This window comes from Syngnathus acus, chromosome 3 (assembly GCF_901709675.1).
Source record: "Syngnathus acus chromosome 3, fSynAcu1.2, whole genome shotgun sequence".
Lineage (NCBI taxonomy): Eukaryota > Metazoa > Chordata > Actinopteri > Syngnathiformes > Syngnathidae > Syngnathus > Syngnathus acus.
This window is the reverse complement of record NC_051089.1, coordinates 10,755,651-10,780,377: the sequence shown is the minus strand read 5'-3', so window position 1 is coordinate 10,780,377 and position 24,727 is coordinate 10,755,651. Positions and strand designations below refer to the sequence as shown.

At 40.3% G+C, this 24,727-nt stretch overlaps 1 protein-coding gene across 2 annotated transcripts in view; it reads right to left on the bottom strand.

The window, feature by feature from the left end:
* Positions 1 to 24,727, bottom strand: part of sbf2 (SET binding factor 2) — a 61,283-nt gene that overhangs the window by 28,399 nt on the left and 8,157 nt on the right. For both annotated transcript variants that reach the window (XM_037246873.1, XM_037246874.1), the window contains exons 3-16: positions 12,694 to 12,831; positions 9,403 to 9,537; positions 9,205 to 9,315; positions 7,806 to 7,911; positions 4,701 to 4,833; positions 4,341 to 4,449; positions 4,038 to 4,151; positions 3,691 to 3,768; positions 3,344 to 3,457; positions 2,780 to 2,908; positions 2,554 to 2,652; positions 1,753 to 1,957; positions 1,555 to 1,664; positions 360 to 509 (exon numbers count right to left, since the gene is read on the bottom strand). In XM_037246873.1, coding sequence (XP_037102768.1) covers positions 360 to 509; positions 1,555 to 1,664; positions 1,753 to 1,957; positions 2,554 to 2,652; positions 2,780 to 2,908; positions 3,344 to 3,457; positions 3,691 to 3,768; positions 4,038 to 4,151; positions 4,341 to 4,449; positions 4,701 to 4,833; positions 7,806 to 7,911; positions 9,205 to 9,315; positions 9,403 to 9,537; positions 12,694 to 12,831 — 1,731 coding nt within the window. The remainder of the gene's footprint in view (positions 1 to 359; positions 510 to 1,554; positions 1,665 to 1,752; positions 1,958 to 2,553; positions 2,653 to 2,779; positions 2,909 to 3,343; positions 3,458 to 3,690; positions 3,769 to 4,037; positions 4,152 to 4,340; positions 4,450 to 4,700; positions 4,834 to 7,805; positions 7,912 to 9,204; positions 9,316 to 9,402; positions 9,538 to 12,693; positions 12,832 to 24,727) is intronic.

Here is a 24,727-nt window from a genome sequence, read left to right as displayed (position 1 = left end):
CTGAGGACAATGTAAGTATTTTCCTGTTTTGATTTCCGTTCTGGATGGATCCACGACCATAAATCGTGGTTATTTTTACCTCAAAATGATTTTATGTAAGAGGTCGGAAAAGAAATGTGGGGTAGCTGCAGTTTTTCATTTCTTCAGCATTGTCAAATAGCTGAATGATTATTAGCTTCTATTTCTGTTTACTTTTTGTTGCAAAAATTGCAATTGCCTATTCTAAAAGAAGAAAAAGATTTAAGCACTTGATTGCTGACAATCTTAGGTTACTATTTTCTTTTGAAACATGATAGGGACCAAATTTTCGTAACAAAACAGTTTTTTTTTTTTCATGGTTTTCAAATTTGGGGAATTACCTGCAGGGCACAATTCATCATCCGAATGATGTAGTCAAACTGTTGGTGGTCCAGTATGGCCCGATTTTGCTGGACGTGAAGACTTAGCTCCTCAGTCAGACACTGGCGAGCGGCTTTGCCTTTGAGTGCCCGCAGAGCAGCAGGGAGAGTCTGTGAAGAGGGTGAAGACAGCGTTAGGGAAGAACTTAGTGAGCCTGTAACTAATGAAGATGGACTACATTTGACGAGCCATAACATAGGAACATAAGAATAACAATGACGCTCCAAAAAAAAAAAAGAAAACATTTACTGTGGTGTTTAATTTTATGAATAGATCTGTGGTCTCTGGACAGAATTTTTGTCATTTTATTTTGATGAGCGGGATGAAACGTTACAACTTTACGATAGTCAGTGATTGCAACAGTAGTATTTACATTCCCTTGAGTAGAGCCCCGTGTTTATTCCGACCATATGTCAAAGCAGGTTTTATAGGCTTCTTGATGGTTCACAGGATAAATGGCATGCATTCTCAAATAAGCAGCAAGACCAGTGCTTTAATTATAAAACAAATATATGAAGTTAGTAGGCTACGAAGCAAACTGGCTGTTGGCCATTGTAAGAACAAAAATGTGCTCTATCTTGATACGCTCTGATACCCCGTGTTGTACACAGAACCTTCGTGAAGGAAAAGGTGAGACAACCTCCACGTCTGTTAAAAGCTTAGGATGCCAACACACAGGATGGACTAATTTACCTAAATAGTGAAATAATTGGTTGCTCAAGTAGGCAACAAAACACTAACTACCTGACTCTGAAAAAGTACATAAAATCTAGGACAGTAATTCTCAAAATGCGGTACACATACCACCAGTATTAGTACATGGGCTTCCTCTAATGCACAGGCCCGCGAAGACAAATTGTGCATCAAATTCGTGTGTCCTTACTAGAATTGCAAATTGTCTTCACTTTTAATAATATCTTTTTTTTTTTTTAAATATTTGACCAGTTTTTACTCGTCTGATTTGAAAACGAGTTATTTGTCAGTTTGTTTTGTAGCTTTTACTGTATATAATATGAGGTGCTCATACATTTATTTATTACAGTCATAATGGCCCTCTGAAAGAAGCTGACTACAATGCGGCCCGCGAAAAAAATGAGTTTGACACCCCTGATCTAATACATCTCGTGAAGCAAATTGAATGATTGTGCACTGAACCTTTTCAGTCTCGAGGATCTTGTTTTCAAAGATGAAGGCTATGCAACTCCTCACTACCTCAAGCCTGCGAGCACTGTTAAACACAGAGCCTGTCTTTCCCATAATGGATACTGAAAAACAAAGATAAGGAATCACTCCACATATTAATAGTGCATTAAGGATGAGTTGTGATATGGTGATAGTAACAGGTGGTCATACCGACAGGAGGACCAGCAGGTACAACACACTTCTTCTCAGGCCGTGTTGATGGAGGGGCATTGATGCTTTTGGCCACACCCTCCTGCAGCAGCTTCTCCACTTGATCGTCACACAACAGGGGGAAGGGTACCTGGTGCACCCGAAGATGTGATCCCTCTGATGGCCTAGGCACTTTCTGGAATGCCAAGTGGGGGTTCGGAATCTCCTAGTGATAACAAATGCAAGAGTATTAAGTATTAAGATGACCAATGAATTAAAATCACATACAGAAGCGCCTTGAGATAGAAGTTAAATTTGATCCATGAGCATAAAATGTTTCCACATACGCCCTGCAATGTGCTCAAGTACTAGTCATTGCTGTTTGGTGCATTCAATTAGTTTTTTTCCTGTGTAATTATGAAATGATCTACTTTATGAGCGGTCATTGAACGTGCGTGAGAATAACGGAGGCGGGGTTTTAATGAACCAGGCATCATACTTCCAGTTTAGATAAATAGCCACCAAAATAACACATACTTCTAAGAAATTAGATTTCCACATACCCCCTCCCTGCAATGTGCTCAAGTACTAGTCATTGACGTTTGGTGCATTAGTTTTTTTCCTGTGTAATTTTGTGATGTTGTACTTTATGAGCGGTCATTGAACGCAACTCAATTCTACCAACGAACGTGTGCGAGTACAGCAGTGGCGGGGTTTTACTGTATATGCCAATGATTAATTGTGGAAAGCTTGTGATACGCTCTTAACGTTAAACATATTCATGCTTCATATTCATTACAACAATAAATTTGTCAGTCTCACATTTCTGTAAAGCTGCTCCGAGAGTTCCCTGATGCGTCTCTGCAGCTTCGGAGCGTTGAGATCTTCTTCCCTAAATTTCTCAATGTCTAAGGCCACCAGCTATGAACACACAGAATAAAAGTAAAATATAAACTGCAAAATGCTCCCGAAAAACCCCGTAGAAACAAGGATGGGTTATATGAGCGTACTATTTAGGAGGTTTCTATGTTAAATTGAGTGGGCTAACCTCATCAAAGAGATCACAAGCTCGATAAGGCGGCCCACGCTCAGAGACAAACCCAGCGAAGGCCATGCCATCCAAGACCTTGGTGATGAAATCGTTCTCAATGAGGCCTCGCTGGCCTAGAAAGGCAGTCTGCACAATGTCAGAATTACAATAGTTACAATATTGCACATATGTGAACAATGTGATACATTTTTGTCACAGTCATAGTATAATTAAAGGATATTTGCCCTATCTTTCAAGTAATCTCCGCAAGGTTGTGTGTACCTAAGAACGCATGTCACTGAGGCAACATCAATTGTTTGTGGGTTGACGGAAACATTACTTGCTGATTTCAGGAAAACACACTGAACAAGATTATAACATGATGATCTGCTCTGAAGTTACAATGGAAACAACGTCCGGCAAACAAAATAAATACCAAGCAATAAGGGACAATCATGCTAATAGTCTGTTGATTCCTGGATGTTTACAAGTACATTTGCTTTATGGGAAGCTTCGGCTAAAAATATCGGTGATTAACAGGAAAACTTCGTTTTGCACGGGAATCGGTACTTGTTATCTTACCTTGTGAAAGTGAATCACAGTTTCAGAATGGATACGAATGAGCTGCAGGCAGGACCTGTAGCCCTGGAAGAGTTGTGCAAACAGCCTGAGAAAGACAGCCCTCACCTCTTTGTCCTGTCACACATTCAGACACAAACAACATACGCATCTCAAAACTATGAAGCAACATCACTGTGATTATCAATTAATCATCAAGTTTAGATAACAGTCAGTTGATGTAGAATCTCAATAGTGTGGCCTTTTTGGCATAAGGGCCTTTTGTTGAAAGCAGAAGCATTCTCCTCATGGGGGAAGAAGACGTCAAACTATGGGCAAAGGGAGGCCATGTGACAGTGATGCTGACTTACCAACAATTTGAGGTTGGAGGGTGCAGCGCGAGGTGGAGGGAACGCATTGTCTGCAATCTCTAGATCAGGATGCAATACCTAGAAGAGGCAGGCTTTGCACATCACGATTTTCCACAAACAGCAGCAGAACATACCATTCATAAAAGGGATATTATTGCGAGATAGGCATGTTTTGTGTTGAGTTCAAATGTTTTATTTGTTTTTGCCCCTTGACACTGTTTATTAAGTGTCTTACTGCCAAGTTTTACAACATTTTCCTTAGTAAATCTGGACAGTCGAAACAGAGTTAAAGTTAGATGCTGGGAAAAAAAAAAAAGAAATGAACGAAGAAGCATTGACATGCTTACCAGTGACAAAGCCGCCTGTGTTTGGCTGAGCAGAGGTTCCGGAAGTAGAGACAAGTGGATACACTCTGGGATTTTGATTGTGCCTCCATCAAGGTCCGCGATAATGACATCCAACTGGTGACACATGAAATACTGACATATCAGGTGCTTTTATTGCACCTGGCGGGAAGTCCGCAAGAAGCAACACGTGGCACAGGCAGCTAAATCAAAACTCTACAAGGACAGATGAATTTATGTGCGCTAAACGTTGCATCATCACATTTTACAAACTATTTAGATTAGGAGATTTCATTCTGCACTCACCAGATCCTGGATTTCACTCTGAAACATGGAGTGCACGCCAATGATAAAGGGTGTCGGCGAGCTCAGCACCTCCAGTAGGCGTGAAGGCAGGATAGGGATGTAGGGATAACTATGAAGATAATATATACACACACATAGATAAACACACATTATATGTCAAGCAAAACCAGGAAAAAGGAAATAAAAAATGAACTAAATGATTGAGCGTCATAAAGCACATTTCCCGGCACATTGTTAAAAACATAAACAAACCACAATACAACCCTTCAACAGGAGGATAATAAAATTATTAAAATGTCTTTAGATAGTGCTGACTGTGAAACTGAAAACAATGATCAAAGTGTCAATGCGCACACTGACCTGTACTTGAGGGGAAACATAAGAGCTTCCAATGCGCGACACGCCTCCCCAAGCCTCTGGTAACTTGTGGAGTGGAACAAAACTTTGTGCTCAGTCAGAATCGCACAAAACAGACTCAAAACATTTTGAATTCCTGGAACAGGGAAACAATTAAAGAAAACAAAGAAAGCACAATTAACGAGGTGTTTGGAGGAAGGAATGTTGAATGTAATGGCCGCGTTGTTCCAAATTGGTTATGTAACGTAATCGACTACTAGTTATTTACAATTTCAGGAACTGAGAAAATAGGACCAATTAATGGCCTCTGAGGAAAAACTGGATGAAATTCAACAAATATGCACGGTGCCAGCGATGGGTGTAAGACTGGTTATTTGGGTTCATCGACTAGTAGCTTAATTGGATGACAGGTTGGACTAGAGTCAAATACTAACGATCAACTTTATCAAGGGGATCTTAAATTACTGTGCTACACTGTTAACTTTGGTAGAAAAAATATATATATTCCAATGATAACCAAGTAACCACCACAATACAGTGCTTAAGTATACAGTATCACTATGCTGGCAGCATCAACTATTTAAAGGCCTTTAAATAGCTGACTTGTGAAGACAGTCTTAATGTCTGGTCAAAGAACGGAAATGAAAAACTCTCATACATTAATTATAAATAACGTTTCAAATACCAGTGTGACAATCAGGAAGAATTCTAAGTTCACAGTTCCTGTTATTGTTTCCTATCAAGCATCTGACAGCTTAATTCATCACACATTGGAATGACAAAAGAGAGAGGAACACCAGCAGACATGTCTGGTCCACTGGGGGCGCTGGGGCTGAATGTTCGACACCCCGGGTGCAGCTCAACACTGACAAACAAGAACCCGAGAACATTTCAAATGTTGAAGATGTGCAAATTCTTCCTTCTGAGTAGATTTCAAACACACGCTAATGGTCTACAGTACATATATGACGAACTCTCCTTACAGAGACGAGGCCGAGGCTTAATGTCAGAGCCAGGTGTTTACTCATCTTGTGAAAACAGTGACACATTTCCGAGCCTTAAATAAAAAGAGACAGCAGCAGCGCCTGATAACAGCCGAGACAAAGGCAACAAACAAATAAACAGCAACACTCTTGTTGGCCAGTTTTATCTCACTCCCGGGGGGGCTCAGAGGGGCTGTACTTCCTCCACAGTGTGACATGTTGAACACACATTCCTCTCCTCTGACTTCAGTGACCTGTGCACACCGAAAGATGTCTGTACGTCTTTTTCTGCGATCCTTATTTGGGTAGGAGGGCGGACAAAATAGTGGAAATGCTACGTTTCTCCCCTTTGCGGATCAGATGCCAATAAATTACTGACAGCACCGGAGAGGAATCTGAGAAATGATTAACACAAGTCATACTTTGACACGCTTTGAGAACGATCAAAAACAAATACTGCGTGAGCAGCCAATCAAAGAGGGATTAAGGACTCAGGCACAGTTATAAAACGTCACTAGTTGCTATAACAGCAGCACTGGCAGATGAGGGATATAGAGACTGTACTTTGTGTTTTCGGAATTTAGGAGGGATTTGACCAAATTTAGAATTAGCATACTCAAATTGCTCAGTCATATCTTACTACATGAAATCCCTCCAGGCATCCATTAATGACAGTACATAGACTGAACTAAAACATATATGAATCATGCCAATTGCACGTTCCCTCAAAACTATTCATATTACCCCTGGGGTATGAAAAATTTTGGGTTTGACTGTTGGTCTATCCCTGTTGCAAATACACTAGATAGAGTTACGTGCTTGACTCTGCATTTGCTTGATTAGCAGGTTTTACATGTCAGAGTCAGTCAGAAGGAAATTGCTGGTTTGGCTTGGTTACAAAGTTTGTCCGACTAACAAATCTAGCTTGCTTAACGAAGCAGATGTCATTGGGGGAGGGATACTGATTTCAATAAAAAATAAAGTTGGATGATTTTAGTGAAGCCCTTTGAGACTGCTTGTGATTTAGGGCTATACAAATAAACTTGACTTGACTTGACTTGATGATTTTAGTCAGGATTGAGCATCACATATAAACCAACACACTGCAATGAATTTGCACCTTCCCAACACACCCACAATTTCCATGTTAAGGACCAACAGAATTGTTTGCAGATAAATAAAAACAGACGTGTGTAAAAACTGGAGTGGTTTGCTTTTCTGTCAAAATGCTTTTGTTTCCTTAACAGAGAATGGCCACAAACACAATGGCTTCCTCACGACCTTGTAAAGTGTATCACGTAAATAGCCCCTCACAAACACTCACAAAATAAAATAAAATCTGATCACAAGCACATTCTTGTCCCCAAATGAGGCTAGACGAATGCCAATTTTCCATCGTAAATCAGATTTTGTAATTAATTCACTCCAAGATCACAGATACTAGTCGGTTTACTTCAAAAGTAAGGTCTAAGTCTAAAAACACAGCATACATCATGTACATTAGTGGCCTATGTGGAATTGTAATTCTGTGATGGATAATCATCCTAAAAGCTGCGCAAGTCTTAGTGAACTCGGCACATACTGTACTGGCCGCACAAATGGCTTACGCTCTATTGTGCAAATGGAGCCCAACATCAAAATCGTCATCAAATCTCCATCAAATCTTCATCATGTGCTTGCTCTAGCTTGGAGCAAATTGCAGAATCACTAATGGGAGGTCAAACCCTTCTAATCTTGCCTCAGACACGTTTACAATTCAATAAATCCAAATGTCTCCTGACTCTAAGGTCTGCACTTGTGATTTAGCCAAAAGAATTGGGGCTCCAAAATCTGATAAGACTGACTTAACTTATACCACGTCATGTCAAAGATATTAAGCTGCTGAGTTAAATCAACTAAGATGCGGATTATGAGTAATGATTTACAATATTATTTCAAGAGATTAAGAACAAATAAAAGGTGCAAGATTCCAGGCAATCTAAAGTGTAAAATATTTTTTGGTACGCTATTAAAGCCACACCATCCTGACGATGTTATGACTTAATGACAGGGCAGACATGTACATACATGATGTAGGCTTCGTGTCAAAGGATCACTAACTGGGTAGTCAGTGTTGGGAACGCACCTAGCTGCTGGAAGAGCAGAGCAACACTCTTGCATGTGACAGGTAATGTGTCATTCAGAGGAGTTTGGATTAGCTGCCGGTCGCCTGCTCCCAGGCTAAACAGCTTCTGTAGAGTAAAAACAAGGGAGAAAAAGGCAGAAAACGTGACACTCCTTCATTTAAGTGAAAGCAAGGTGAGCAGAGAAGCTTTTGGCGTGACATCCCAACAATGCACATTGCACACACTTTTTTTAATGATCATGTTTTTATGCGACCGGTGGACGTTTTTTTTTTTTTTTATTATAAAACTAACGTTACAACACAGTGCTGAGCGATGGCATTTGTTATTCAACGATGGATGAAGTTGTCATTAGCACACAATTGTGCGTCAATATTCCTCTGCCAAGGAAGCTTCGCTTTGTGCGGCTGCCCTTGTTTGTCACGACTGATATGAATCTATTAAAAAGAGCAGCGACTGGGGCCAAGTCAAGTCCTTAGCATTCAATGTATTTAGGATTTATTCATCTGGTAGTGTCCATAGCGATGTCACTGGTGTCACCCACAGAAGGGGCAGCATTCGTCAAACAGATCGCAGTTATCTACTAAATCAAATCATTAGCTTACGTCAGAGACACCGGTGTATTTTTTTATTTTATTTGCGGAACACCACGTTCAGGCTGTGACAAGGTAACGTTCAGAGATTTTTGGAATAAATTACAGACAATCCGGAGCGTTCTAGCGAGTGCTGAATGGGCCCACAGTTACAACTCAAAAGTCAACGATCAACCTGAAAAAATGTAATTTTAACGATTTGCTTGTGAATGCATGTGTCTTCATGATGTGTGCAACACAGATGGATAAGAGTGCTGATGCAACAGCCATCATAGTTTGCAGGAGACTTTTAAAGATGTAGCAACAATAGCGAAAATTAAAGTCTTGAGAAAATCAAGTTTTTTTCATCCGTACAATTCCTCACATACCAGAAAGATTTTACTATGTGCTAATTAGACTAATGTGTCTGTTCCCTTGCCGAAAGGCACACTTACGTGTTGAGAACGCACCAATTTATTTACTCTTACTACTGTTTGAAAAGAAACTGAACTCATAAATCCTGAGAATTGTTAAAAGACGGTTCATGAGTTCCAAATCCTGAGTGAGAATAAATTCCTAAACAACACACAATAAATAGCACAAGCCTCAGATAGGAGGATCCTTTTTTTGTAAGATATTTGTTCTGACGATGACATTGCGACAGTAGGGGGAAAAAACGGTACATTCACTATTTCGACGTTCGACTTTGGTGACTCAATGTGGAAATCCGGCCAGTCACTGTTGTAAAATGTCATCATCAAGCCATGACCACTTCCGACGGTAAATAATCAAAATCAACAAAAAATACTCTGGTTTGAAGAAGACATACCTGGGATCCACCAGCCAGAGGAACCTGGAATATAAACAGATTGGCCACCAAACCCTCTAAAGGGAATGTAAGGCTATCGATGTGCACGGTGTAGATCAGTCCCAAACAACCCTGGTAGGACGACACATACGGAGACATACAAAATGCAGGTTTTCTGAACAAGACAGAATATAAATCGATCACATCGTGTCTTAATACCCTGAATATTTCTGGATGATCCAATCTGGACACAAGGATGAGACTTTTTGGTGCAAACACTTGAGCTGGCTGGATCAAGCAATCTTCTTCCACCTCTTCATCTTCATCTTCGTCAACCTCAATACTTTTAGATCCCTGGGATTTAAAAAACAAAGGCATTTTAATCAAATACTTTAACACAGTGGTTCCCAAAGTGGGCGGTACCGCCCCCCTGGGGGCGGTGGAAAGATCTGGGGGGGCGGTGAGGAAGAAAGGGGCGGTAGGGGGGCGGTAGGGGGGCGGCAGTCGATTTGTACACAACACGCCGCTCTGGCCCAGTCAGATCCGACAGCATAGACTACAAAAGCAAAAGCTCAGGTTTGTAATTTCAAGCTTGTAATGTTCAGAATTTTATCTTATAATAAAAACCGCATTCTGGCGGTCAACATCATCTTGAGTTCAAGTCAACATGAAATTGGGGACTCGCCAGAACGCGCCGTGTTGTGTTGTGTTGAGCTGGTTAGGGCAGTGGTCCCCAACCACCGGGCCGCGGACCGGTACCGGTCCGTGGGTCACTTGGTACCGGGCCGCCAAGCCGCACAGAATTTTTTTTTTATCGACGGTCAATTAATTCAGGTCAAGACACTCGTCCCGGTCACGTGACATGTTTCCCCAGTCGAGCCCGCAAAGCTAATATGTGGCGACAGGCTAACTAACCAGGCAGTGAAGCATTCAAAACTGCTTCAACACATGGAGACCAAGCATCCTGCAATAAAAGACAAACCTTAAATCACATCGGGTGTCATTGTCTCCGATTACGTCTAGATGGGAACAAACTCAGTGCTCCCACTAATTCAACGTAATGGTAATGATATTATAAATTTATTATTTATTTATTTATATAAATGTATTATTTATTTATATAAATGCCTTGGGGGGGGGGGGCGCTAGGAATTCACTGGGGAGCCAAAGGGGGCGCCAGCCTGCAAAAGTTTGGGAACCACTGCTTTAACACAATGCCTTGGACTTTAACCACATAAAGTGGAACATGGTAGCACAATTTACATCCTAGTTTAACATTCCTTTTTTGGGGTACTCTGAACAGCCGACTGGCACATTTGAGTTTAAGGATGCTGGGTCCCACAAACAGAAAAAATGTAAGACATCAGAAATAGGAGTGGAATACAGCATGTGATCCATTGCACAATGTTGGAAGTTAAATTACGTCTTTATTCTAATGTTGGCAAACATCCTTTACAAATCCAGCAAATTATGATTCATGAATTTAGACATTATAACTGTAATGTCAGCTGCGACCAAAAATGCAACAAGCTCAATGGACAAGTAATCTTCGTTCAAGCCTCAGCCAGGATACTTCATTCCTGACTAAAGCCCTTATCAAAATCTAGTATATTTCCTCATGCAATGAAAACATGCCATAAGAATCTGAAAATATCTCATTCAGACGGGGGTCCCACTTCACCATTATTTTTAGGATTTGGTTCAATTATTAGACGCAAAACATTCCTCTGCCACCTGTCTGGACTCTCGGAAATTTGATTAGGCAGATAAAGATTCATTTAGACGAAAGACTGTTCAAACAATGTCACGTTTCAAGAAGATCTTCAGTGCCTTATGTAGAACTGAGGAATGTGTGTTTGTTTTGCTGGAGTATAATGTCGGGACGAGGCCAAATATAGTCCCAGTTCCTTATCAGGCTGAGATTGATTGAGTCAAAGAAAAAGTGGTACAATGCAGTTGCATTTAATTTACAGTCAAGTGACAAGAGAACAATTCCAGCAGATAAAATTTGCAACAGGGACATTTTCACACAGCAAATCTGCTTAGGGAAAATAAAAACATTCTGTTTTTAGCGAATTAGGCCTCGGACTTTTTCATAAGCGAGTTGACTACAATCAAATGTCTGCGGAGGACTGAGACCCAACAGAAAAAAGATGCCGTGGCCTGCAGTGAGTTATGCAGCTGAAGAACTAGTGACAAACAGCTAGTGACAAACAACAACGGATGTCATTTGCCTCCTCCGCAAAACAGCGAGGCTATTTTTGGTTATTTTTTATGTGGTAATTTGCCCCATGTTTCTTTTACACCACTGGGGAAATGTATTCTTTGTTGTACACCAGGAGGGATGAAAATAATTATGGTCTGATTCACAGAACACAGTTTAATTGTGAGTTTAAAAAAAAGAACAGAACATTAACAATTGTTTATTTGGAAGATTCCGATGTAGTGACTTGTCCACCTTTTGACACATGACAGACTTTTATGAGGTTCCACCTCAACTAAATAAGACTTGCTGATCAAACTGGAATGTGATTGACGACTGCCGTGCACATGTTAAAGGATGTGAAATCACAATGGGCAAAATGACAGGACCCATTGGAGGTCTCTCGCAAAGACAAACATAGTGAAACAATTACTTTGGTACTGTGTGGGCTTTTGTCAGCGAGAGACGAGGTCATTCGTAATCATACACTAATCAAGTCCAAATCAAACTGTTGGTAATGATAGATGGGGATGTCGACTTGCACGCGTGAGTGAATAAAAAAACAAGGGTGAGCAAAGGTTCATTATATATCTCCCATAAACATCCAGCATGCCTTTTAATAGTCCGCATTTATGCTGACGTTTGTTTTGTCATAACAATGGACGATGTCACGCATATGCGTTTCTACAACTGAAAACAAAGTGCAGAAGAGCATTAAAAAAAAAAAAACTAAATTAGAATCCAATAATGGAAAACAGAATATGAGAAGCATCATCTTGCTCAACCAAAATACCCCTGGTGGCTTTTAAGCATCATGAAGGTGACAAACTGAAGGTACTTCACACACAACAAAATTAATTTTAGTATCGTGGCAATCTAAAAGAGGATGAGGAGCCTGAGATTTCAGATTTCATTACATCAGGATTAATGAGGCTCGTGCAGCACTTCTGGGATAAGTGGGGGGGGCTGGTGATGCTCATAGTTAATCAGAAACCTCACAAACTGACGTACCCAGAGGTCCAAAGGAATTTGGAATAGAACAGAGATTCTATCAACTAAAACATTTGAAGTCCAATGAGATCTGAAGGCACGTGAAGGAGGACATCATGAGATTGCAAAAACAAGATAAACAAAGGACAACTTTAGTATGAAAAACTTAAGTCATCATCCAAGTCATTTACTCAGTTTTCTAGTTTGCTCTTCCTTGGTCGAAGGTTTGTTTACTTGTGGTGCAATGGGAGTTTCTGTTACCTAGTAGTATGTGTGACATCACGGTGAAAAGGTTTACAGCTGGTATGCAATCTTACCTGTAGATTGACCTCAGCCTCATAAAAAGTGAGGCAGGAGCAGTAGTGTCTGTCTGATTCAATATCCGTCAGCACGACAGTGAAGAAAGTGGGTGCTTTTCTCTCTCTGGACAGCTTCCAACCTCCCGGCTGGCAGAACTGTAAAAATAATAAGATACTAAGACCATCATGTACAAAATATGTTAACAGCAGCAAGACATATTTGTACAAGGTAATACCGATAAATTCCTGTTTTTCAAGACTGATAATAAATAATTCATTAAAGTTAATTGTAGTTTGTGCACACCAGAAGAAAATGAATATTCAAAAGATTTGCCCTCACTAATTACGACATCGCAATTCTCATCCAGGCACTGTAGGGTCAGACCTGCTAGCAGGGCTAACATCACACGTCCATAAATCAGTAGTGAAGCTTGTGTCCTTATTACTATTTATCAGCGTACACAACAGTGTGTCACATCGTATTTCACCGGCAAACATATTGTAAGTCCAAAAATAGCGACGGCTTCGAAGAACAAAACGTCATTAGCCATCAAAAGAGAAGCCGGTGTTCTCGGCGACAGTAAAGGGGGAGTCATCGAGCCCCCATCATTTCCGTGATAAAATCGCAGATCATTTTAGCCCTTGGGTCATCTCTGGAAAAATTTTTGCAAAGGCAGGGGCAATGTGAACAAGCCCCCCAGGCTGACTTGGGGGAGTTTCTTTACCCATGCACTCACAGCAAAGTCTGGCTTCACTGGGTTTTCAATAGTTCTATAATTATCGGGTTGATAATTATCTTTTGGGACTTTCTGCTAGGGCTCATTCAATTACTTTATTGGACCAGGCAGTAGCATAATCATTCCTAATGGCCCTGTAAAGAACGCAAACAGGATGTGTTGCAATTACGTTTACTCATTAAAGCTGGAAGTGATATGGTCATACGAAGAAGAATGCCTTGGCTAACTAACCGTGAGTGTCCCATCATAAAAATAAAAAGCCAAATAAAAGATGGCATTCCAATGACACCTTTTGAGACATTGACACAAATTGCAGGAACTCGCTTTATAGGAGCAAATAAAAAAGCTGGATAAATAAGGCAAAAAATGCATACAACATCTTTCTATCATACAAGTTTCTTTTCATACAATTTGATCGTTTAGGTACGGTACGGCACGGTAGGATGACAATGCCATCCTCATTGAGAGTTAACTCAAATATGATCTTGTCAATATCTTCCAGAATAGTTCTGGAATTTATTTTTCATTTTCCACACACAGAAGATAAATTATAAGTTTTACAACTGTCATTAGAGTCATTTGCAGACAATGGAACTCGGACAGACTTTGAAATGGCATTAAAGGAAATTTAAGTCCGCAAACAACATAATATGTTTATATGTAGTATGGATTTACAGGACAGACAGTAAATCAACTAACCTCTGTTGTTCACAAGTGACAAAGGTAAACAAATAACTGAGGTTGGTCAAACTTTGAAGAAGTGTGGGAGAGGCGGTGCCAAAATATGTTAGGCAGACACGCATTTGCAGTTAAGTGTTTGTGTCTGCTCTTGTTGTGTTTTTGCTGGAGGCTAAACTGGCCCGCTCTGAAACCATGTTTTGACTGCTCTCTGGAGAAAGCTGGACAGCACGAAGAAGACAGTGGATTAGTTCGGATGAGTGAGCGAGTGAACCAATGGGCAAGTGAGTGAGTGACATCTGGATTGACAAATTGATGTCGCAATGTACAATAACAAACACCATAGAGACTTTTGAAGGAAGAAAAACAGTCCTGGGACAAATAATTTATGTAGACGTTGGACTAGACTCCTTCGAGTGAAATTTCAATCCCCGCACGCCTGAATGCTGGTAAAATCTTTGAATTGGACAAAAGTATGAGGGAAAAATGTTCGAGGTCATAACGCGTGACAGTCTCACGCGAGTCAACAGAGCGCCTCACATGACCTGATTTCAGACAGCATCAAATGATTAACTTGACCTTTACTTTTTGACTTTTCTAATTTTTCAAGGAACTACAGTTATAGGAGGAAAAGAAGAAGGACGTCTTAGTGCTACACCTGTCAGACGCTCAGTGGTAGACTTGTTGATGTCTAAGTGATAGTTCTGGTTGGTGTTTGTTAATACACTTTGTTTCGACAGATACTATATACATTTGAGTACTTGCTGATACAGAGTAATCATACCTGATGTGATTACAATTGTGATGAAAAGGTGTTGGCTTTTAATCAAATATTTCTCTCGGACGTGCTATATGTTTGACTAAATTGTCACTCTATTTCGAGTAACAACTTGACATTACTTACAAAGGAAAAGGGGAGCGTGGAATGGTAGGAGCGTATGTAAAAAGGAAGGAACAGGAATTGAGAGCGGAAATTGCTGAGGAGACCGCGAGCTTCTTCAACGTGAAGGTTTTAACCAGGAAGCCACCATATTCAAGCGGATACAATGGCTTACAGGAAATCTGTTTAACCCGTATTGTGGTGCTGTGGGGGTAGGTGTGCGAGCAAGCGCCCACTCACGCCAAAAGCATCCCGAGGATGACAACTGTAATCCTGTCCAAAACTATTCCAACTATGCCATTCATTGTTGTCAAAAAAAGAGAGATCAACACTGCGCAGACCAAATACCTCAGACGATCACAGTTGATATAATATCCTGTGTGCGTAACAGAGTGTTTATGTATGGATGGATGGATGGATGGATGGATGGATGGATGGGCGACAGAGACACAAATACTGTACACATTGATAGAGCCATGCGGGGCCAGTTACATTGAAAAGATGAGTCCAGCTCTGTGATATCATTCCAGTGTTTTGCCGTAAAAACTGGCCAGAGGGTCTACAAAGAAGCACTTGAGGTCTGGCGCATGTTAAACAAATATTTTACACTTGCAATCATTTTAATCAGGAGCCACTTAGAACTGCCTCACCAAATGACATGACTTGAAGAACTTCAAATGTATACAAACAGGTGGTGATGAGGACATATTGCAATGAACTGAAGCAAGAATTATAAATGGCCTCTTATTTGAAATAAGTGATAAACTGTTTAGCTTGAGCTCTAGCGACATAAAAGTGCTGACTGAGTTGCTTGCTCACAAAATGCAAATGGTGTTTATCGTGAACATTTATGACGCACAAGTGCCTGTAAACTGGGAAAAAATGCTTGTGTAATTTCTTCAAACCAGCAACTTGAACATTTCTCACATACTGACTTGTGTGCGAAAACAAATACACACTTTTGGAGCTATTCATATTAAGTAAAATGATGTTTAGGAACTTAAAAAAAACCAATGAGGGCAATGACACAGAAGGGGACAAACTCTAGGTGCTGAATTGTGAGTATGCAGGGGTCTACCGTATCTCTAAATATATTAAGTGTTCCATCAATAGTCTCAATCAAAGCCTCGATTTTGTTGTTATATAATTTAGGCGTCACAAAAGCAAAACATTAGCAACAAAGTCAATGTTCTCGACATGCTTGACAGGTTTATTTCCACAAAAGCCTTGTTTTCTCAGCTTTTTAGTCAGAAACATCTGTTTTTGGTGGTATCACCCCATGATCTCCTGGTGATTATATAACAGAAAACCTTTCTGGTGAAAGAACGTTTGATTCTTTTTTGTAGCTTCAGTGCTTATATTGTCACAGATCACAATGTTATTCTATGGATTTTGAAAGATCAGTCAAAATACTCGGCTAAAACGGCTGGCAATACGGAAAACTCTGCTGGCAGTGAATGAGTTACAAGCAGATATATGATGGTTAAAGTGAACCAGGTCTCTATCATCCTAAGGCAGTAAAACAAATGCACATCTGGAAGCCCACCAACATAAGCAAAGACCGATCGGTTCCATGTTCAGAGAAGCGGAGATTAAGGGCTTTGCTCAGGGGTACATCTGATGTCTCATTTACAACTCTATCCACCTGAGGCTGGGAAATTTATTACAGAACGAATGACGGAGACGATCAAAGAGGAGTTGTACTGTAAATTAGCTCAGCGAAGGCAACAAAAATCCTTCCCAGCACAACAGGTGCAAAGATCAACACATAGAACATAGCCTTCATACGGCGCACGCCACACAAACCGACACGAGAGCAAAAGCCAACAAGACGGGGCATCTCCGGTTCTCAAATTAGCCTGCAGTCAAGTGACAATGGAACTCTGGGACACGCTTGCTGTATTGATGTCAAAGTGGAGAAAACGCATGCCCTCCAGCTAAACCTGCCGCATCGCATCATGTGCTGCAGCCGAGCATGACTGACTCCCACCCCACTGCACTATTCACCACCTCCGCCCGTGACACAAGATCTGCAGTCTGACCTGCTAAGCATCGTGACGCTGAGGTACGAGAGGGGCAGTGCTGATTGAAAATAAAAATGCACCAGGGGGAGCGACATTCTCCTGTTGTGACGGCACCCCTACTGGTAAGTAAGGGTGACCCAGCCCAAATATAACCGGGGTGGGGATGACTAGTGGCAAAGAGTGCTGTCACAAGGCTTTGACTTTTTCGACAGCGATGGAGCTTTAACAGGGAAGGAAATAGATTTGTCCTTATACTCGCAAGTATATCTATTAGGGGGATGAATAAAGATCACGTTTCAACCACACAAGGTCCTTAGACACAGTGTCCTTTAAAGTATAGGACAGTGTTCCCTCGCTATATCACGTTTCATCCTTTGTGCCAATGCTATATTACAGATTATTATTGGCACTAGTGAACTTCGGGGGGAGAGATTAGTCCTACTGACCCCAGTAATATTTATTGTGTCCATGAAGCAAAAATATATACCTTTGAGTAATGTGTGCTTTTTGCTCTGCCGTTCTGTGTGTGTTAAAGTGGTTGATTAAAGATACTGTAGCATCCATGCTAATTTACGTTAGCCGGTTTAACTTTATACGCAAAATACATTTGACAAAATAACAATTTGGTCTTGACGTTTGAATATAATATACAATGTTTAGCTCTCTTCTGGCTTTTTTTGTGTACTAAGTAAATATGCCAAGAAGAGTTGTCTTTTCTTTTCCAAAATGATATTATATCAAAGTTTCTCATTTCTTGACAGAGTGAGAACACATGATAGGGAATACAAGAATCTCAGTCTCCCTCCGCTTAGCTCACCAATCAGACGTAGCCTAAGCATGCAAGAGAGAACAGAAAAAAAACATCGAGTGAGGAATGGTAATGAGTACTTTTGAGCGATCATTCTTTATGATGTAATGAACATAAATGCAGCTCTAATATACAGCAATATAGGAGACAATACTGTCAGGAAAATATTCTTTCCACGATGTACTCCCCTCATCCTCTTCTTTCTACCTTGTACTTTTCCCCATTCATTTGAAGAGTCGCATGGCAGGAAGACAAACACAATGACGGAAAGTGGAGTCCGAAGTGTCAAAGGCCAGAAGGGAGTGAGAAGGTCAACGGCGCGCTGCCTGTCCAGAAGCGTCATATTATCAGGTCTACAGGATGAGCAGCAAACAAAACAACCCCAGAGCTCCGGCTCAAGCTGACCCAAATTTCATCTCTCACCTCCCTCACCTAACTCCATTGCTCATGATCAACAAGATAAAATATAAGAAACAAACAAGGCAGTAAACTTGGTGAGAAACATTGCGTGCAGTCAGTTAGGTAGGCTTAGCTCCATCATGAATTGTTTCCCCAAATTGGCACTGCTGTTGTTCATCTTAGCTTCCCGCTGTTACCAACAATCCTTGTTCCGCTTTGCTAATCTGTTATGCAATGGTAGGCACATATGGTTCATTTTAGGGGTGCTGTAGATATTTTTAGATGGCCATGGTGGTCATGATGAATCACTGAAATAAGAACAAAAAAAAATGACAGAATAGGAAGAATAGTCTATGAAAGTTTACGAACTCTCCTGCATGCAATTTGGGCTTCATAAATGCCATATGTGTAGGAACTGCAATGTCAGAATAAATACTTTGCGTGTTGTAGTGTAAATGCATAGCAGCCAAGAATTGCAGAAACAAGATCAATATGTGGATTTGCCTCAGATCGAAAACATGCAACGAGTTAACCGCGTACAACTTGAAAGCAGAAATTGTGTCCAAACAAGAAACAAACACCATTCTATTTCAAAATAAAAATGAAGAATCAATTGTCAGATGAAGCTTATTTTTTTGCTCTTGTTAACCTAACACAATCTGAACTACACTCGGGATGTACAAAAAAAGACTTTGGTTGTTATGACGCAAAGTTTAATCACAATTCAGGTAAGCAGTTGAAATACAGCACACATATAGCCTGCAGCTGGCAGCACAAAAAAAACATTTAAAAAAATCTTCACACTCAGAATCCAAAGAATGTTATGGAACTGTTACCGTAAACTGCAGATTGGCTAGATATTGAAACACTCCTAATCTGGTAAATTTGCTCATCTCTGTTTTGCAACATTTAATGGGAAAAAAAAAACGTGAAATGATATGAAGCAACATGGGAATGTCAAACATATTTTGCATGATTAGATCTGCCTGCCTGCAAAGTGTCAAAAGTAGACGTGAGAGCACAGCCAATGCCTTCCCAGATCGCGTACATACAGTGGATATAAAAAGTCTCAACATGTTGCCAAGTTTTATGATATAAAAAAAGGGCAAAATAAATATTTTTCCACTTTTAAAGTGATGTAAAATCTGTACAACAGTTGAAGTTTAGTGTATTTGTGACTAAACACAGTCCCCCCCCACACACACACACATATGCCACATAAGGCTACGAAAATTTCGGGCAAAAGAGAGGAGAGTACGTCACATTTCTCCTCCAATACAATGAAAATGTGTGTTTTATGCAATCTATTTATGTATTATCTTTAGTTACAGCAAGGCAAACTTGCGGTTAGTTGCACTAATTAATGAGATGGCATACAATGTTGTTTAACAATGTATAATGACAATGAAAATTCAGATTCTACAGCAGATGACTGTTACCATCGCAAGTCTTCTCAACAGAGTGTAAATTAACATATTTTTATAGATTTATTTCATGAGTAAAATCTAAACACAAAACATCAAAAACACAGTGCCGACCTCAAAGAGTGACGAATGAAAAGAGTAGGGTAAACAGCTTTATCCTGAGCTTGCAGAAGAGTACAATGAAACCCTGCGTCAGACTGCTGAGCGCCGGCCTTTAGAACGCACCAAGATAATGGCTGATATTGACCCTGCCTTGGAACAGGTGCTTCCTCCGCTGCCTAGAGAGGCCCCGTTTAATTTATTCACTACAGTAATAGGCTACAGGAACGCTTCTGCTCATCATCAACTCAACTTATAAAACATCAATGTTATGTCAGAAGTATAAATAAACCTGTGCATCCAAATCTAGGCGGTGAATGACATTCCATTAAGCAGACAATAAACGAATGGTGGCCCATCTTAAACTGACATTTTTAAGATGAACAACTCTTTTTTTTTTCCCCCCTCCTAAAATATGTGGCTGTGATTAGTCTGGACAGGAGAAACTTTTCCTCTGAGAGGAAAGGAAATACGACTACTTGTGGAACAACTGCGGCACGTGTCCACGGGAGTTTTAAAACAATAACAAAAGGATGTCACTTGCGATGTACCAAACACATGAAGTCTGTCCTCAGCTTTCATCTGCAGAGTCGACACATGTTAGATTCCTGGTTTATTGTTCAACGGAAACTACATTAGGACAACTGATATGGAGTGGACCCTTCTAATAAAGCTAAGGCACACAAAGGCTGCAGCTATCTAATATTTTAAGAATCGATTATGCTACAGATTATCTCTTCGATTAATCGAATAAAAATGGACTCAAATGTGCATGTGAGGTGCAGGGATTCTCATTTCCATCGTCACAATCTCCATTATATTATTCGTGAGAGTGTATGTGGTCGTCAAAAGGTGGTGCCTGACCGGGTGAGTGATGTGGGAGTCAGCATATCAGAGAGTAAATAAAGATGGCTGTTGTGAGCTCAGATAAGTGGCAGGTTGTTACAATTGTGACAATTTGTGGGGGCACAATGATTGGTTGTAGCTAGAAGTGGTAAGCCACTACCGATAATAAATTAGTTAGCATCGACACTTGGTTTTCCAAAATATTTGTTGTCCTTTCAACAGAACATTTCATGGGTCATTTTACGCCTTTAATTATTTGACAGCTGTTCCGTGCTTCCCAGATGAACAACCGTATGGTCTGCACATGCGGAACACGTAGTAATGGCTTAAAATAACACAACGCAGACACCATCCATATAACAAGTTGTGTAACAGTTTTGCCATGAGGTTGAACGTTTTTGTCTTTAAATTCTTCTAAAGCAAAATCTAATGTATTCCTTTACCCGTGCTGTTCATCACTCCACAAAGTTTTACTCTTCAAAGGCATGCGCTCCATCTGGTGTCACGTGTTTTACAGTTATTTTTATTGTGCTTGCAGCTTCCCAGTCAGAAACTAATATCTCAAAGGTTTGGATGGAAAGTCAGGCCCCTTTTTCTTGGTAATCTTGGTCGCCATATGATAGCATATACTGTCTATGCCAAGTGGGACGCATCTGGTTCCACACCAACTGCCCGAACATGTTTGATGGGATCATTTGATACAAGTGGTTCAATCTTGTGCTGATATGACAGAGTGAGGGTATTGCAACAGCGGCAGCATTTGGCAAACAAGAAAACGTATTTCATCATATAGCTAAAAGGAAGCCAATGAAAGGTCATCAATTTCTTTGCTGTTTGTCAAAGGTTTGACAACCCCATGACACTGCCATCCTAAGAGCCCTACAGTCGAACCAAGAGAACTAAAAATGTCAACAATGGATATAATTTATTGCTAACCCATGTTATTATGCTGTCAGAAACTAAGGCTGCACCAAAAGGATCTCGATTTTTTTCTCCTCCAAAAGAATTTGAAACATCTCACCCAGGTCAACATTAATACTTTTTGAACTCCATCTTTCGGAATTAGAGATGTATGCCAAAAAGTCAAAAGAGCTCGTTGGTGACAATGTTGGCAGTAGGAATAAAATGCGGCACCGATGCACAAATACAGGGATTCCTTGTGAAGCCATTTCTATTCACAAAGGCAAATCAGAATGAACACGCCTGCTTCAGAAGATTTATACGGTGTTTTGAACATACGATAGCTTTCATGCATGGAAGCCTGTTCAGTAATACAGATATACAGCGTCTAGGGCTGTCACAAAATCGATTAGCTTGTCGATGATTTTCATTGATTACTTTGGGAATCGCGCCCCCTCCCCTTCCCTTGACGAGTATATTGAATGTTGGATTCTAGTGGACAAATACAAACATCCACAGCAGTGAATGAGTTGATATTTTTCATAAATATTTGAATGGCAATGTTTCTCCGAGATGGTTCTGTACGCCAGTGTTGTATTGTGGTGAATAAGGCTGCCCTGAGGAGTTGCCTTTGCTGATATCGTCTACCTCAAATTGACAATATCACAAGTTCTTCTTTAGGCCTTGACACCAAATTGAGGGTGAATCAACATTGCCCCTGGTGGTTGTAGCCAGGAAGTGGCTCAATTGCTTCAAGATGGCTTTTACAGAAATACTATGCGCGCTCCTCAGTGTCCTGTGACTTGAATTCATCCTGTCCCATTTCCGGGTGATCTCATAGCACTTTTCAGCATGGAAAGTCCTGCCTCCTTGACAGCTCTAGCTTGGTTTCCTGGTGTGTTTAGCATCACTGGGACACATAAAGCATTGATTACTCATGAGTTGGTCTTCCTGACAAACACATGATCCCGTTCCCCCACTGGCCAGGACAGCATCCTGCTATGTGGAATGCACTGTTTAGATTTTCTCGGAATGTTTTACAAACACCATGAGACAGACGTGCAGTGCAACATGTCAAACGATGGTGACGTGACTCTAAGCATCAAGTGATAAAATTTTACGACATTCTTTCTTGAGTCGACGACATGAGGGGGGGGGAATAAGTGACTAATGTGGCTGAGGATGAACAATGCCATTAAGGTTTGTCATGATGAATCTGCAAGAACAAGGCCAGAAGAATGATTGCTTGCAGTACTCTGGGAGATTCCTTCCCTGCTGAACTGACCCTGACCTTCACCAAGTCAAACTGAAACCAAATCTTGAAATATAATTTACCTAACTCGCATAACCATGACCAAATGTGAGGAATCTGCTTCATTAGCTATTGGCTGTATTCAGCCATCAGCGTGCAAGTTATGTGGATAACATCAGCGTCCTTCCTGGATGTTGCCGCCATGGTCCTTATTAGAGGAGGTCAACATTTTAGATGACAGAAATTACACAAGTGTTTACAGGCTGGTCAAGTGAAGTCAAATTCCTTCATTATAGGAAGTTGGCCTTCCAGAAGAATTGAGAACACTTTCATAATCATACTTTTTGCATTAAATGGACAAGGCAGGTTCTGTGCTAGCTGAGTTTACTTGCAGTTGATATGCTGCAGAGAATATAATGAAGGTCACACAATTTCAAGGGGTGTGTTATTTTAAAAGGATGATGAATATTTTCTTTTCTTTCGATCTACCTATACAGACATTAATATAAGTCATGGAGAGCAAAACATGCCTCGGAGACAGAGGCAAAGGCATTTGTCTTTTCTTAAACTGCCTTTCAACTGTATTTCTTTCATCATTGTAAGAAATGATAAAATTAATAAATTTTAAAATGATAAAATCAATCAATTATTTTTTAATCACCCTCGTTTTTATTTCAAGGAACACCCCAGCTCAGTTTTTGACTTATTACGGAATTCTTTTTCAAATTGCAGTTAGTTCAGGTGGTTTTAGGGAGTATCTGGAGTTGTACCTAGTAATTGAGGGGAATAGTTCTATATTTTTTCTTGCTCTCAGTAATATAAAAAATGGGCATTGTCAATTCTTCAGTGAGCTCATAATTTCTGTCTGACCCACATGAGCCCAGCCAATCTCTTGAAAGGTCGATATTTCTGAATCAACAAGTCCCTTTAGTTATGAAATGTCAATGTCAAACACCTGATCACTGATTTTGCTTCTGCCAAATGCTGTGACAAGATGTAACAATTAAAAAGGTAGAGCTAAGAAATGCCATGACAAAAGTAAAAAAAAAATACATGCATCAATCAAAGTAACTAGAGATATTTTTCCCTTTCCTTTTTCCCTGTATCCCTTTCTGTTCAAAATGTGTACTTTTCCATATATTCTCCTGCAGGTAAACATGACCCCGGTGTAGACAGCAGGAATGAGTCTGCTGATCGAATAATGCCTGCAGGCTACATGCAAAAGACTTACCCTCGTGTTTAACACTGAATTATGTGGCATTTGAACCTCACAGGTGTCGTTTCTACGACAACACTGATAAAACATACACAAACACGAGCAGAAGGCCAGCCGAGCATAAATATAAACAGCTTTCTAGTTCAACGATAGAGTATGTGGTAGATGCAGTGCCATGCCACTTGCAAAGCAAACTAAGTTTGTTATAACAGAATAAACCACTTAACGATAAAATGAAGCTCATATGGAGAAGTGTTTGGACATGTTTTAGTGTTTCTTCACTTCAAGTTTGCAGGTACCGAATATTTTTAAAACGGGGTATTCCACCCATTATTCTTATTGATTAATCAGGCAAAAAAAAAGATTCTACATTATGAAATAACCTTATTTTGATCCGCTTGGTTTCCAGCTTTGTGTTCGACTGTCGACTTTTAATGCCATCCTGGGGTGTTGAGTGACGTGGGTATCAGAGAATTAGAATGTAAAGTTGTCTGGCTGTCAAGTGGCAAACTCATTAGCAAGTAGAGTTACTCGGCGTGAATTACAGCCATTGGCAGCTCGTGTCAAAATGTGCTAATTTTTTTCTTAGCATGCGTTCAACAAAGCTATCAAAAGTGTACTGGTTGCCACTTGAGGATATATGGCAACATATTCTAAATAGCAATGGAGGGCAATAGTAAATTAGAAAATATTGTGTAGGCGAGCATTAGAGTGCTTGTGCACGACGTATTTAATCTCCCTGTCAAATGATCCCAAACACTGAACATATTTTGAAACGTACTGAGAGTA